The sequence below is a fragment of the Musca domestica genome, unplaced genomic scaffold (assembly GCF_030504385.1).
Source record: "Musca domestica strain aabys unplaced genomic scaffold, Musca_domestica.polishedcontigs.V.1.1 33, whole genome shotgun sequence".
NCBI lineage: Eukaryota > Metazoa > Arthropoda > Insecta > Diptera > Muscidae > Musca > Musca domestica.
The window spans coordinates 8,781,953-8,796,147 of NW_026712312.1; the positions used below are offsets into that span (position 1 = coordinate 8,781,953).

A 14,195-nucleotide genomic window follows, 5' to 3' on the forward strand; every position below is an offset into this window, starting at 1 on the left:
ATTTTTATTTGTTATCCGTTTCTTTATTTGTGGTTTTTATATTAACATATCTCTGCCATGAGCTGTTACTCTATGTATTGTAGACACAAACCATTTTCTCAAAATGCATTTTGTCTAGTCTTTACCATTTTAGGTCTTTGCCACAGTGTGGTGTAGGGTATACAAAATGTATTACTTGTAAAAATCATGACTTCATTGAACGACAAAATATAATCTGTAATCAATTGATCACCTAATTTGATACTTAATTGGCTTGAATTGAATCAACTTGTCACTAGAAAAAATATTTTCTTCAATCCTTTTTTCTTAATCAAAAACACCTCTTCTAGCCGCCATATATTCAAACCTTGTTGAAAAATGTGTTTAGTTATTCATTAACACCTTTTTTGCCTTTGTCAAAGTAATTGTCCCCTAGATAAAATGCACTTATGTCATCTTTTTTTTTGGTGCAAATTCTCAAACCATTTCTAATTTCATTACTTTTTTTTTGGTTTTGATTCACAAAGTGTAAATTCTTATTAGATTTTTGACTTATATTTTTTTCAGCACTAAATATCTAGCTTTCATTCATTAGAAAATTTCAAATTTTTGACAATCCGAACTGCAAATAAATTGTGTTCACCTGCCTGCCTGCCTGCCTTAATGTTTATACGTTGTTGTTGTTTTTGTTTTGGTGTGGAATTTAATGTGGGCCAAGTAAATGTATTGAGAAGTTCGTTTGCATCTTCCTTGGCCGGGCAGCGGGCAAAAACTTTAAAGCAGCGACGCTCGATAGTGGGTCAGCTATAGTTTTAGTTTTGTTTTTCATTTTTCTTGTTTTTGTTGCTTTTTTATAATTTACTGTGGCCACAGATCGGCGATCTTATTTTCGTCTAGTCGTCAGAGCAATGATGTTTGTGCATAAATAGGGTGTGATGAAAAAAAATGTCTGAAAATGTATCTACGGCATTATTATTTTGTTTGTCAAACACATACACACTACATAGTATTACATATGTGTGTATATGTTGATGTATATAGCTGCGTTTTCCTGGCAGTGAAAACAAAAAATTGTTGAAATGAATTCTAAAAAAAATTGTTTGTAATTTGGCATTGTTTTAATATGTATTGCTATTTTTTCTTGTTCTTGTTTTATTTTTCTCGAAATCGTTGTTATCATTGGTCTGATGTTGTTGTTATTTTTTTTTTAAATTTGAACATATTGTTTAATTTGTTTATGACGTATTTGCCCCAAACATATTTCGAGAAATGTATAATGTAAACATTTCGCTACACCAAACGTTTGGCAAATTCTAAGCAGATCTGCTAATTTTGTATTTATTTCAAAAAATTTGTTGAGATCAGTGAAGAAGCTATGGGCAATATTGTGAGGTAATAGGAAATTTTACAAAAATATATAAAATAGCAAAAATAAGCTTCTCAAATAACTGATAGAATCCATTACGAAATTTGGGTATCTTATTACATGATAATTATGAAGTAAAAGTCAGTTTTAGGATTCTAAATTCAATTCTGAGAAATACAAAAAATAACAATTTGAATAGTATCAGTCGGTTTTGCCGACAGATGTATACCCCCAGCCTTGAGTTATAATTAATCTTACAATTGACCGAAGAAGTTGGCCAATATTGACCAATTCGTATTTGACCTAAGACTGATACAAATATTACAACGTGCCAGATTTGGACTATATCGACTACTTCCTATATTTTATATGGGATATGTGCAAATTTTTGAAAAAAATGTGGAAATATGCGTGAGGTACCAGGTATAGCGGGTCGAAATATTCAACTTCAACTAATACAGATAAAAATATTGGTACCTGCAAAATTTAAAGGAATTTGAACATTTATATTCAATTATATATGAAATCATAGATTAATTACATCTTCATATCAGATTTCTGGTTATAGGGAATTATTTAGACATAACAAGTTGTATAGAATCGCAGACTTGTTTCGCAATTTGTGGCTGATAAAATTATTGGATATTTTGACCCATTGTGGTTGTTACCAGAACGGGTTGGCAGATATCTATCATTTTTACAACATATTTTAATTTGAAGAGAGTTAGATGCTTATTTCGGGTTTTATAAGCGTGTTGTTTTTAAAAATTTTGAAAGCTTTTTGGTGTAAGTACCAGAAAGAGTGCGCCGATACATCCCACTTTCACAGCAGATAACGGGAAGTGCGAAATTTAAGAGAACGGGATGCTTATTTCGAATTTTATGATAGTTTTGGTCATTCAAAATGTTGATCCTTCGTAGGGTAGGTGCCAAAAGGCAAAGTCCGATCTCAACCATCTTCATAACAGAGCTTGTGCTATCAAAAATGTTGGGATGTGTGAAATATGAAGAAAGTCAGGTGCTTATTTTGTATTTTGTGATCGTTTTGGTTATTCACAGTATTTACCCTTTGTGTGAAGTAGAAGAAGAAGTAATCTGATCTCTACCATCTTTATAAGAGATTTTGTGTTGATGGAAATATTGAGATGTGCCAAGTCTGAATGGAATCACATGTTAACTTCGCGTTTTATTAGATTCTAGAATATTCAAAATGTTGACCCTTTGTGGGGGAGGTACCAGAAGGAGTGCGCCAATACATTCCATCCATACACCAGACCTTGGGTTAATAAAAATATTGTGTTATGTGCAATTTGAAGACAATCGAACACTTACATCCCATTTTATTCGAGTTATAATTATCGAAATTTGGACCCTTTGTATGGGAGGTACTTGATGGAGTTGACCGATATTTGTCCATTTTCGCGCCGGACCTAGCACTGATGCAAATATTAGGATTAATAAATTTGGAGTAAAATCGGGTTATCTCTTGAAAATTTCGACCTTTTGTGGGGTAGGTACCAGAAGGTGTGGACCGATATTGCCCATCTCCGAACTCGATCTAAGTTTGATAATGATATTACGAGGTACCAAGTTTGGATCAAATCGGATACTCCCCTCGAGAGTTATCGTGCGCACCAGCCACCCAGACGGACGGAAGGACGGACATCGCTACATCGACTCCAAATGTCCTGAAACGGATTTGGTCCAAAGAGACCTAGGATTTAAATCCTTATTTCGATGGGGCACGTTTTGGCCGTATCAAATGATATATACCCTCTGGCTGAAGGTATACAAATGAACCCTATTCAACTGTTCTTCAAAAATAAATGCATATTAAACATGTTTGTAATTAAATTTCTTTATGTTGTGACCACCAAAATCCAGCAGCCGATTGGGAAGTTAACAAATAATCCAGAGATTTACTTTTTCAATGCATCCGACCTTAATGTGCTGTATAACAATTATGATGACATTTTAGCAAACTTCCAAGTTTTTTAATTCAAAATAGGTAGAGAAATTAAAAGCTTCAATTAATAAAAAAAATTTCAGGGTCACATTTTTGTGCACTTTAACCCCAAATAAATAAATTCCATCATTTGAACACGAGACGTATTATTCGGACTAGATCATCGTCTTAATTGAAATCACAATTTTATGACATAAGTATGTACGTGGACGTATGTATGTATGTTTTAATTAACAATTCATCACACATATCAAAGGAAAGCATACAACAACGACAATACATTCCCATCGGTCTACGCAAAACGAACGAACCAGCGAACCAAACATTTATTCAAAATTGAGTCATCATCGAAAAAAAGGCGTGGGCCAACCTTTCTTTGGAATGTTTTTAATAATTGAACAACCGTTGTATAATAACTCTTGGAGAATGTAAAGAAATTTGAATAAGACAGGTGAGGTGAGGAAAAGAAACACAATCAAATGGTTAGCTTACGTAGTGTGCCAAAGAAGTTCAAAAATCGCGAGGAACTGCCTTTTTTCATTATTCTGTGGTTTTGTTGTTGCTGCTGTTACTACTATTACTATTATTATCAATTACGTTTATCGATCGATTTTTTTTTTTTTTTTGATATTTCAATTTCTCTGCAAACTTTTTTTTTTCTTTGAAAGGTGTTATTTGGTGACGACGATCGATCGATCACAAAATTTCTTTTTATTTGCCTTTCTTGTTGACTTTTTTTCTCTTCTTTAGATTTGAAGTTGATAATCAATAAGATAAACTTTGTATCACTAGAGAACAACACACACGTCCGTTTGTAGATCGATAGGTGGATAGATAAGTGGCAGCAAAGGTGAATCAACTACCGAAATGTAATGAGGGACACAAAAGAAAAATCAACACGGAATGATCGAAAGCAGACCGCAGATGCTAAAGTAACGAAATTGACTGAAAATTCTCAAAGACAGCCAACAGAATTTGAATGTCCATGTTCGGATTCTCCTTCTTGGCTAGGCGGCATAGCATAAAATTCAAATGAAAACTCATGAAAAATCCATTGAAAGAGTAGTATGGTGATGAGAGTGAGAAGATTGCCTGTGCCCCCAATGAAAAGCGATCTTCGGATGGCAATTGTATTTGTGGGTGAAACAGTGGAACCTTGAAAAAGTAGATTGCATCCGGTATGCTACCTAAATGGGATGGTAGACTCGAAACGAAATTGTATTTAATTTATAAAAAATTAAAACAACAATTTTTAAAGGGAATTAAATTTTGGTAGGGTCGTCCATGAAATAAATTCAAACTTTCTGGCCAAGTGGGACTCTCGAAATGCCAAATATAGTCAATAAAGTTTAAATTTATATGCAAATCCTTTTTGGAAAATATTTTTCATGTAAGTAAACGTAGCTAAAGCTTGTTAATGCTTACGACTAATGCTTATGGCTAACGTTATAGGTATATGGTCAAAAGTCCAAGTCAGTAATTAAAAAATTCGTACTTGAAAAAAAAATCCGGCGAATAATGTAGCTAAAATCATAAAAATACCGAATATAGGGAGGTACCGTTATATCGGGCTATACGAAGAACTGGTCTAGACTAGACAGTTTTCTGTCATAGATTGTAGTTCCCATAACGAACTCTAAAGTACGACATTTTAAACAAATCCGGTGAGTAATGTCGCTTAAATCATCAAAATATCGAATATAGGGAAGTATTGGTATATGGGACATATACGAAGACTGGGACCTGCATGGAAAATTTTCCGTCATAGACAGAAGTTCTCATTACGAACTCTAAGTACGCAATTTGAAACAACTCCGGCGAATAATGTTGCCAAAATCATCAAAATACCGAATTTTAGGAGGTGCCATTATATTGAGCTATACGAAGACGTGAGCCTGCATACGCAATTTTTTTCATAGGCTGTAGTACATATTACGAATTTTGAATTTTAAACAACTTAGGTTAATAATCTTTCTAAAATCAAAACAAAAATATAAAATATCGGAGAGTACCGTTGTATGTGGGCTATACGATATCGTGGACCTACATATATAGACATTTTTATTCCAGGGGGTAAAGTGCTTAGAAATAACTTCTAGTATGGGTTTTAGATAATTTTATTGAAACATGTAGCAAAATCATCAAAACACCGATTATAGGGAGGTACCGTTCTATGGGGGCTATACGATATCCTGGACCGATATAGTTCATATTTGAACTTGACCTGTCTGCAGACAAAGGACTGATCTGCGCAAAAGTTCTCATCTTTATTCGTTTTGACTCTAGCGTGATTACAACAGACGGATGGAAGGACAGGGCTAGATCGTCTTAGAATTTTACGCTGATATACTTTGTTATTTCGATGATTTACAAATGGAATGACGAACTTAATATACCCTCCATGTATGAAAGATATTTATAAAATTCAACGTTCCATGTTAATTGGGCAAAAATTGCCAAAAAGTGACCACTTTGGCCCTGCGGACGTCCCGGGTAACTTAAAAAACCAATCATGGAACCAAAATAACAAATTACAGCCCATTCGACTAAAAAAGTTTTGCGTTTCTTATATATATTCGAAAATTTACCTGAAATATTGAGAATTTCCAATTAGAAGCCGTTGTAATAAAGAAGGTCAGGTTTTGAATGATGTCGGTTTAACAAAAGGGCAGCTAGGGATCAGTTTTGTTCATCCGGCAAAGATAATGAACTAGAAGAAATATTCAATTCCTTGCAGTACACTCCACCAACATTTTTTGCAAAAATGACTATCATATGTTAATAAATCATGGGTCCTTGACATCACGAATTATCAGTTTAGATATTTGATTACGATTTTTTAAATATCATCCCTGACATGAAAAACTTTTTACGATAATTTATTTAATTAAAACATAATAAGTCTCCACTGTAATCTCTCCCACACACAGCAGCATATTTTTGAAATAGTCTTTGCAAACAGCAAAACGTATTGAATCTTATGTTTGTTGTTGTTTAGCATCCATCATCGGGTTTTATGGTAAGAATTCTCTTAATTTCCTCTATAAGAGATGAGAGATGTTGGAAACCGACCATATCCAACCGCATTTCGTTCCAATACAACAAAGAGGACCACCAAAAGAATATCGACATCAAATTGAACAACATAAATCGGATAAATTTAAATGGAGGGTGGGAGTGAGGAGCACCATTAGACTAGGCATGGGAAGATACATATTAAAAAAAACAATAGCATAAAAGAGTAATAAACGAAAAGCATGAAACAGAAAACAACATTTTTCAACAAGACGCCAACGGCAACGTCGAAGCCAACTGCGGCGGCAGTGTGGCTCCTAAAAATAGATATAAATTAAGTGGCAGAGAGAGAGTAAACGGAATAAAAAGGCAACAAAAGCAACAACGAAATGAATCAAGTGCATATGACCTAGATTGTGACCCCTTTTCCTCCAACAACATTCTCCAACTGGACGGATAGCAGACACATATTAAGGGACACACACACAGACTCGTTGGCATGGAATGCACTGTGAAAATAGGGATAATTTGTTAGTACTTAAGCACGTTCCACTCATGATTATTATTATTTTTATTATGTTGCTGCTTCTTACCAAATAAAACAAGAAAAAAAAACTGCCGAAGATGATCTTTACAATGTGAGGGATGAGGTCGAGGATATTCAGTCATCGGTGGCCAGCCAGCCGAACGGGCCCGTTTTGTTTGTTAACACAAAAGAATGTCTATCAAATGGATTCCATTTCTTCTTCTTGTTGTTGTTGCCCTTGTGTTCAAGTGTTATTGTAATTTGAGAATGTGTCGTGTGCCACCGCATCCACGCCGACATGTATTCTGTTTGATGTTCGCTGTCAGTCAGTCAGGCAGCATTTTAACATTTGTCTGTTCATTTTTGGCTATTTTGGTGGCCCACATTCAAATGTGCTATGCTGTTGAGGAATTCCTGGATGTAAAACTGCAAGCCTATATGGAATGTGGCAGTTGGCAGTGGTTTGCAAATATTCTTCTAAGACAAACAATTTTTTGAAATTTGGTATTTGAAGTTTGTAATGAGAGGGGGAGCGGATTGCATCATAAACTTTTGATTTTTGTGTAGAATGATATTTTTGACAGGAGTAGCGAAAGCAGATAAATATGCCTATAAAAGTTGCAAATTCTCTCCAATCAATGAATGTATTTGCGGAAGATCGATCATCGGCAACCCTTTCCAAAAAAGATGTTCCCGCCGTCAAAAAATCAAACCATTTGGGGGGTTAAACTTGAGGAGACCTATTCGAAACCGCGTTTTTTGTTCATATCGCGATATAAGACACCTTCCGATTTTCTTTACTTTGATCATTTGGAATTTTGAGTTTGTAATGGGTTCTCCTTTAAGTGTCAGAACATTTCTCCATTCAGGTTTTCATTATTTTGATGATCTTTGGCATAATTTTTCAATAGAAGTGTTTGAAATTTGGTATTTGATAATCGCAACATATACCAGCCACAATAAAAGGCACCTGCCCACATAGGTCTACGTTTTCTTATAGCACACATAAAATATAGCGCTCGATATTTTATAACTACTGTCACATTTTTTCAACGGAAATGATTTTAATTTAGTATTTACAATTTTAGGCTTAACTCTAGTTCAGTAAAAACTCTCGGAAATCCCTTTTTGGATTTTTTTTTTCAGAGTTTGGTATTTGAACTCTGGAAAAGTTGAATCGAAATTATTGATTGAAATTATTGAGACCGGGATTTAAAAAATCCCCCAAATGTAAAAAAGGACCCACTTTGGGAGTTATAATCTGTCTTGGATCCATAGATATGGGTGCTTAAACCCATTTGACTTTTGGATAAAACATCCATGTCTGTCCCCCCTAGGAAAAATACTTACCCGGAATCAGGGTAAAAATACCTACCTCTGGGATAAAAAAATTCAAAAAAAATCTGTGTTTTATACTAAAAACGAGCGGTTTAGAATTTGACAAAAACTTCTGTGGATAGGTCAGCGTTTGGGTATAGGCACTCTCAATATTCGACATTTTGATGGACTTCATTTCATTTTTCGATGAAATAGTTAAGAATTTGGTATTTGATGTTCTTAACCAGTAAGGAAAAGTCAAAAGCCGGACGGGGCCGACTATATGATACCCTACAACACTATGCATGTTTAGTAGAGCTCCCGTAACAAAAAAAGTTCATACCACCTATCAGCATTGGCTTCATGGGTCTATCACGCTACCTTCTCCATGTTACAAACAAATACACAAAGAAGTAATACCCTTACCACTATATGGGTGTAAAAGGCAGTAATCACTACGACAGAAAGTAATCTTTATAGGTCCACGTTTTCCTATGACCCCTATTTAAAGTACCTCACGCAATTCAGTATTTTGATTATTTAAGCCACAGGTTTTAATGTAATTGTCATTAATTTTGGATTTGAAATTCGTAGTAAGTACGTATCCTTCTGATCAGATCTTTGCAACAGAATTATCAGAAACTTGGTATTTAATGTAAAGATTAGATCCGTAATATTTCGAAATGTAATATTTTGATAGTTTTCACTACACTTGAGAAATATTCAAGTCGACTATTTTGCTTCAATGGGGTGTGCTAATTATGTGACTGACTCTGAATCAAACAAAAAAAACAACACATCAAAATGAAAAAAGTCATGGAAATCCTTTCGCTTTCATTAGCGTGATAATAATGATGTCGCATTTGGAATGAAGAATGAATAATTTATAGTTTACATTTTGCATTTTCTATTCGACTGCAAAGAAGAAAATGCCCCGGCCGTAGCGTTTAATTCATAAAATGACTTGGCTGCTGCAATTGGAGATGCAGCAGCAACAAAGCGAAGAAAACATAATAAACGACGATTGAATGATGAGATGAGAAAACCCCCACAAAATAATCAACAAAACAAACACACAGACAGACATACGCAGTGCACCCGTCGACATCATCAGCGCCCATTCACAGAAATGCGCGAATGCATTCAATCAAAAAATAAGAAAAAAAAAAAACAAAAAAAAGACAACAATAACGGAATCGGTTCAGTCAAACAAACAAAAAAACGCACTCACCAAAAGTCAAGTAACTAAAAGAAATCATATTTTTGTTCATTCATGGCACGTCCACAGCAAAACAACAACAACAATAATAATGCACCTACTAGAAGCGGATGAATGGAAACAGGCAGGCAGACAGACAGACTGGCTGAAAGACACCTATCAGCGGAAGGTAGATAGATACCAATGTACGAATGTTACCGTTACTATTTTTAAGTAACGCAACTACCAACAACAGATGTCACATCAATGCGTGCTTTTTCTTTCTCTTTTTCAACATTTTTTTTTTTTTTGAATGGGTTACAGGTTGTATTTTTGTAATTATGATACGCACACTCACACACATTCAACATAAAGCTTGACAACTAAAAATGCAATGAGAAAAACAATTAACTGATCACTTTTGTCATTGTTGTTGGCCATAAAACTAATAATAATAATTGTGATGATGACATTTCTGTGGATTTGGATGATGTTGCTGCATCGCCCATGAACATATAGCGAAGAAGAGCAAGTGTATACGCAAGATATCCCACGATTATCGTAGTGAATGTACTTTGAGCAAGCTGCGACTTAATAATCATCGACTCGGTTACCATCAACTTGATATGAAGGTATGTACAAGTGCTCCAAGCCAAAGTCAGACATTTCATACATTTTATTTGTTTTTGATTTATAAAAACGAGGGCTGGGAAAGGATTCTGGTTCAATGGAAAAAATGAAACAAAGGATTTTTTGTACGATCATACTGTCAAGGAAAAAATACTTCTTTTTCAATTTAATGCAGTCACAGGTCAATCGTCCATCATTTGTCAAATGTCAATGAAACCACAATATATCATCAGGCAGAATACTATTGTCAAATCTTAAAAGAGAACAAGTTAGTAATATGTCGGTCCATTAAATAGTGACAAGGATTATCAAAATATCGAATTTCCTTGGATATCGTTAGATGTGCGCTATAGGAAGACGTAAAGCTAAATATGCAATGTTCTGCCAATGTTAGACAAATCCGTGGAGAAATATGGCAAAAATCATCAAAATACTGAATATCGGGTGGTACCGTTATATGGAAGCTATACCGACACGTGAACCGATATATCTATATTTTCAATACCAACCATCTTAGACATAATACACATTGTTGTGCCAAACTTTGAAGCTCTGCGTCAAATAATTTGGGCTGTGTTGTGATCCCAAGAGGAATATGGACATAGACGGAAATCATTAAAACGACTTAGATTTACTTTACTTTATGAGGTCTTCAAGGTGGAGGGTATAAAAAAAAAACTCTTGGCAATAAGAAAAACAAAAAACTTTTTATAAGTTCAACTAATTCGTATATTATTGATTACAGAGGAATTTTGGTCTTTCTTTAACAAATCTTTTAGAAATATCTACATTGGCAAGAATATATTGGAATGTGTTTAGGTGTTTTTGTCTTTAATAGGTATGGCCCAATTCAAGCTTGGATGTTTTTTGTAGGTCTTATTTAAACCAGTTAATTTTGTTATTAGTTTTAATTTGAACAAAATTGGGAAAAATCATATAATAATTTATTTCCGCATAATTTTGAGAGGTGCAACAATTCAATTTACAACAAGGAGTAAAAAATAAATTTTCAAATTCGGAAACAGCGATACAAAAAGATAATTCCATTAAAGAAAATTTGAGTCTTTGAAAGTTAACACTAATCTTTCCTTTTAGGCATGACACGCAGGTTAAAAACCTAAAATTCTTCTCCTGTGGAAATCTAACAACCAATGAACAGTTTTAGACTTTACCCTCCAATATTTTAAACACTGAAGTCTGGCAGGTATTTTTGAGCCACACAATTACTATTCAAACACATTTCCCGATAAAGATTCCTTTCAAGTCCAATCTTTGAGAAGCTCAAAATTGTGTGAAGCAGGAGTTCCACCCTATGAACATGAAACAAACTTTAGCTCTATCGCAAATTATAATGGCCAGTTCGAACGGTGCTTCATTTTCCATAAATACACCATGACCATGTGCCATGTCTCAGCAACAAAAAGGGATGTTGTAGCATACCCAAAAAAAGAAGTTCCTACCTATGTAGTACAACAACCATAATTATTGTTTGGTTTTCTTTAGGGCAGTGATTTTTGTCAATGTGCTCGCCCCCGTGAATCAACCACCAATCAGCCAGTCACTCATCCATTCATTCATTCATATGGGCATGTGGACATGGTTAACAAGAACATCTTTATAGCATGTTTCCATTGGAAACCGAACAACGTTGTTCGCTCTCAGAATTAGGTACACGAATTAACCCGTTCATACGGCACGATTCGTAATTCATAGTAAAATAATTCCTTTTTTCAAAAATTTTGTTTGTTGATTTTAATGGGAATTTATACGAAAATACATGAAATTCTTACTAATATGAATAGAAGAAACGATTGTTTTTCTCCCAAATATTTATTATATCATTAATTTTATAATTTTCATTCACGTTTTCAACTTTTTGTGTAAATGTTGACATTTTGAACATATTTTTGTATTTTTCTATTTTTAAATTTTGCTGGAGAGACACTTGTCAAACATTTTTTCTGCCGATACAAAGTTTTTGAAAATATTGCCTCTTTTGTTTGCAGTTTTCTGTGGTAATTTCAACTTGTGGATAAAATGCGTACCTCGAATGAGAGAGAAAACAAAATGTACTTTCGTTTGAATGTACATACGCCATTCAACATTGTAGTTTTCATTCATAATTTTAAGTCTTCCCAAAAATTTTTAAAATTTCATCAAATTTTTCTATTTTTAATTTTTAAATGTCATAATTTATTTTTTCGATAAATGCTCTCATTTGTTAGGGATGGGACATATTTTTTCGTTGTTCTGAGAGTGATTTGATTTGAACAACGTACAAATATGAGTGTTCGCTCAGGAAATTTTGTGTGAAGAATAATGTATTTTTTTCATAGTTAAGGGTCAAACAACGAATAGAGAGCGAATCAAGTGTAGTGGAAACGCCACATTAAATATTACATCGAACGAACGTACGTGCGACGCACACAAAAAATTCAAATAGGAAGCAAAAAGGGAAACGAGTATGTCATTGTTTACATTTGCGTTAAGTAAAAAATAAAAAATAATAAAAATTTGACACAATACATTATTGGAGGAAAGATATCAACACATTGACATCGTTAAAGGGGCAAGAGGGTGGGGGGATAGGTAATAAACACACACACACACACACTCGATGAGCAATTTCGTGTTTTTTGCCCTATTTCAGTTTCTTGACATAACTGCCTATTTCTTACGAACCATGTTGTAATTCAAGGGCCAACCATGTGTTGGTTACATGTGCCTCAACGGCAGTGCGTGTCTGAAACGTATTAACCTTTTTTGTTTGTTTTTTTTTTTTTTTGCGTACGGATGGATGGATGGTGGACAACGGGTGATATCATACTTCGAATTCGAACGAATTCATTGCAGAAATTCTAATTCGAAACGAACACAAAAACAAACCACCAATAAGGCCACTCTCATTCTCTTTATTGCTGCTGTCGCGCTCTCTTTGTGCAGAAAACAAAACGAAACAAATAGGGAGTGTTTTCAAAAGGAGAGGAAATGAAAAAAAAAACAAAACAGCAGCACTCTTTCACATGGCCACCAACGAATCGAAATTGTTAATTAAATAAATATTGAGCAAAAACAACTTTTTATTTCAACTTTGACCCATTGGAAAGAACTTAAAAATCTGTACGAACAAAAGCCACGAGACATTTTGTTTTCATTCAATAAATTGCTACTACCCCAATTTGAGCCATATTCTTCATGTTTTTTTTTTTTTTTTTGTCATTTTTGTTCTTGTCGTGTAATTGCAAAACTCACCCATTACAACACTTATGTTCGCCTGCTGCTCCCTTCTTTACTTGCTGGTGTTCAATGAATTCTTGCTAGCTTTGCTTTCGTCTTCCCAACAGCACAGCAGCGTCGTTTGTAGGCTTTTTCACACAAAATTTGTTTGCAAAACTTTGTTAATATGTTTTCTGTATTTTGCGGTTAATATTCGTATTTCCAACACTATTTATGAAAATTTCGCATAATTTATAAATCTTCAAAATAAATGCATTTTCTGTCGCTGTTTGCTGCTCTTGTTCGTCTTGAAATTTTTGCAAAGAAACGAAATAGCCTGTGTTTTTTAGGACCACAAAGAAAAAAAACAACAAAATGGTGAAAAATTGATAAACTACTATCTTTACAGAGTTCACTGATTATTAGTTAAAATTTAATCAAACACGTACACACACACGCACACCACCACTCACAGCTTTTCTAATTTTAAGTTAAAAATTGTTAAAAGCTAGTAGCGCAATAGAAGAGCACACACGACCTTTTCACGAACTTTACTTTTTTTGGACTGAAAATAAATGAAATGTCTATGAATTCAAAATCGAAAATCGATTATAAAAGTTGGAATTTGCGATTCTCTTCAATAATCGATTAATCGAAAGTCGATACTTAAGCCCCATTTGAAGAGAGCGAGTAGGGATAAGTAAGTCGACTTTTGGAGTGTTGAAAAGTTGAGGAATAGATGTCGACTTTTGGCTATGGTGAAAATCCAAAGTTAGACTTTTGTAATCGCTTTTGGGGAGGGAGGTGGTACCAGAAAGAGTGGACCGATATATCCCATTTTCACACCAGACCTTGGGCTATTGAAAATATTGTGATGTGTGTTATTTTGGACTTTATGATTCAAATGTTAACCCTTTCCGAGGGGGGTGGGGGGTACCAAAAGGAATGATCCGATTTCTACCATCTTTAGAACAGATCTTGT

General features: G+C 34.3%; 1 protein-coding gene across 7 annotated transcripts in view; it reads right to left on the reverse strand.

Moving 5' to 3' along the window:
* LOC101894154 (actin-binding LIM protein 2) overlaps positions 1–13,799 on the reverse strand; it is a 48,510-nt gene extending 34,711 nt beyond the window's left edge. For 2 of the 7 annotated variants that reach the window (XM_020036063.2, XM_011293376.3), the window contains exon 1: positions 3,804–4,238. In XM_020036063.2, the coding sequence (XP_019891622.1) occupies positions 3,804–3,852 (49 nt within the window). In that variant the 5' untranslated portion in view covers positions 3,853–4,238. Of the gene's footprint in view, positions 1–3,803; positions 4,242–13,249; positions 13,551–13,662 lie in introns of those variants that run through there. The other 5 variants (XM_020036064.2, XM_020036062.2, XM_059125388.1 and 2 more) reach the window with 4 other exon arrangements.
* Positions 13,800–14,195: the final 396 nt, after the last annotated feature.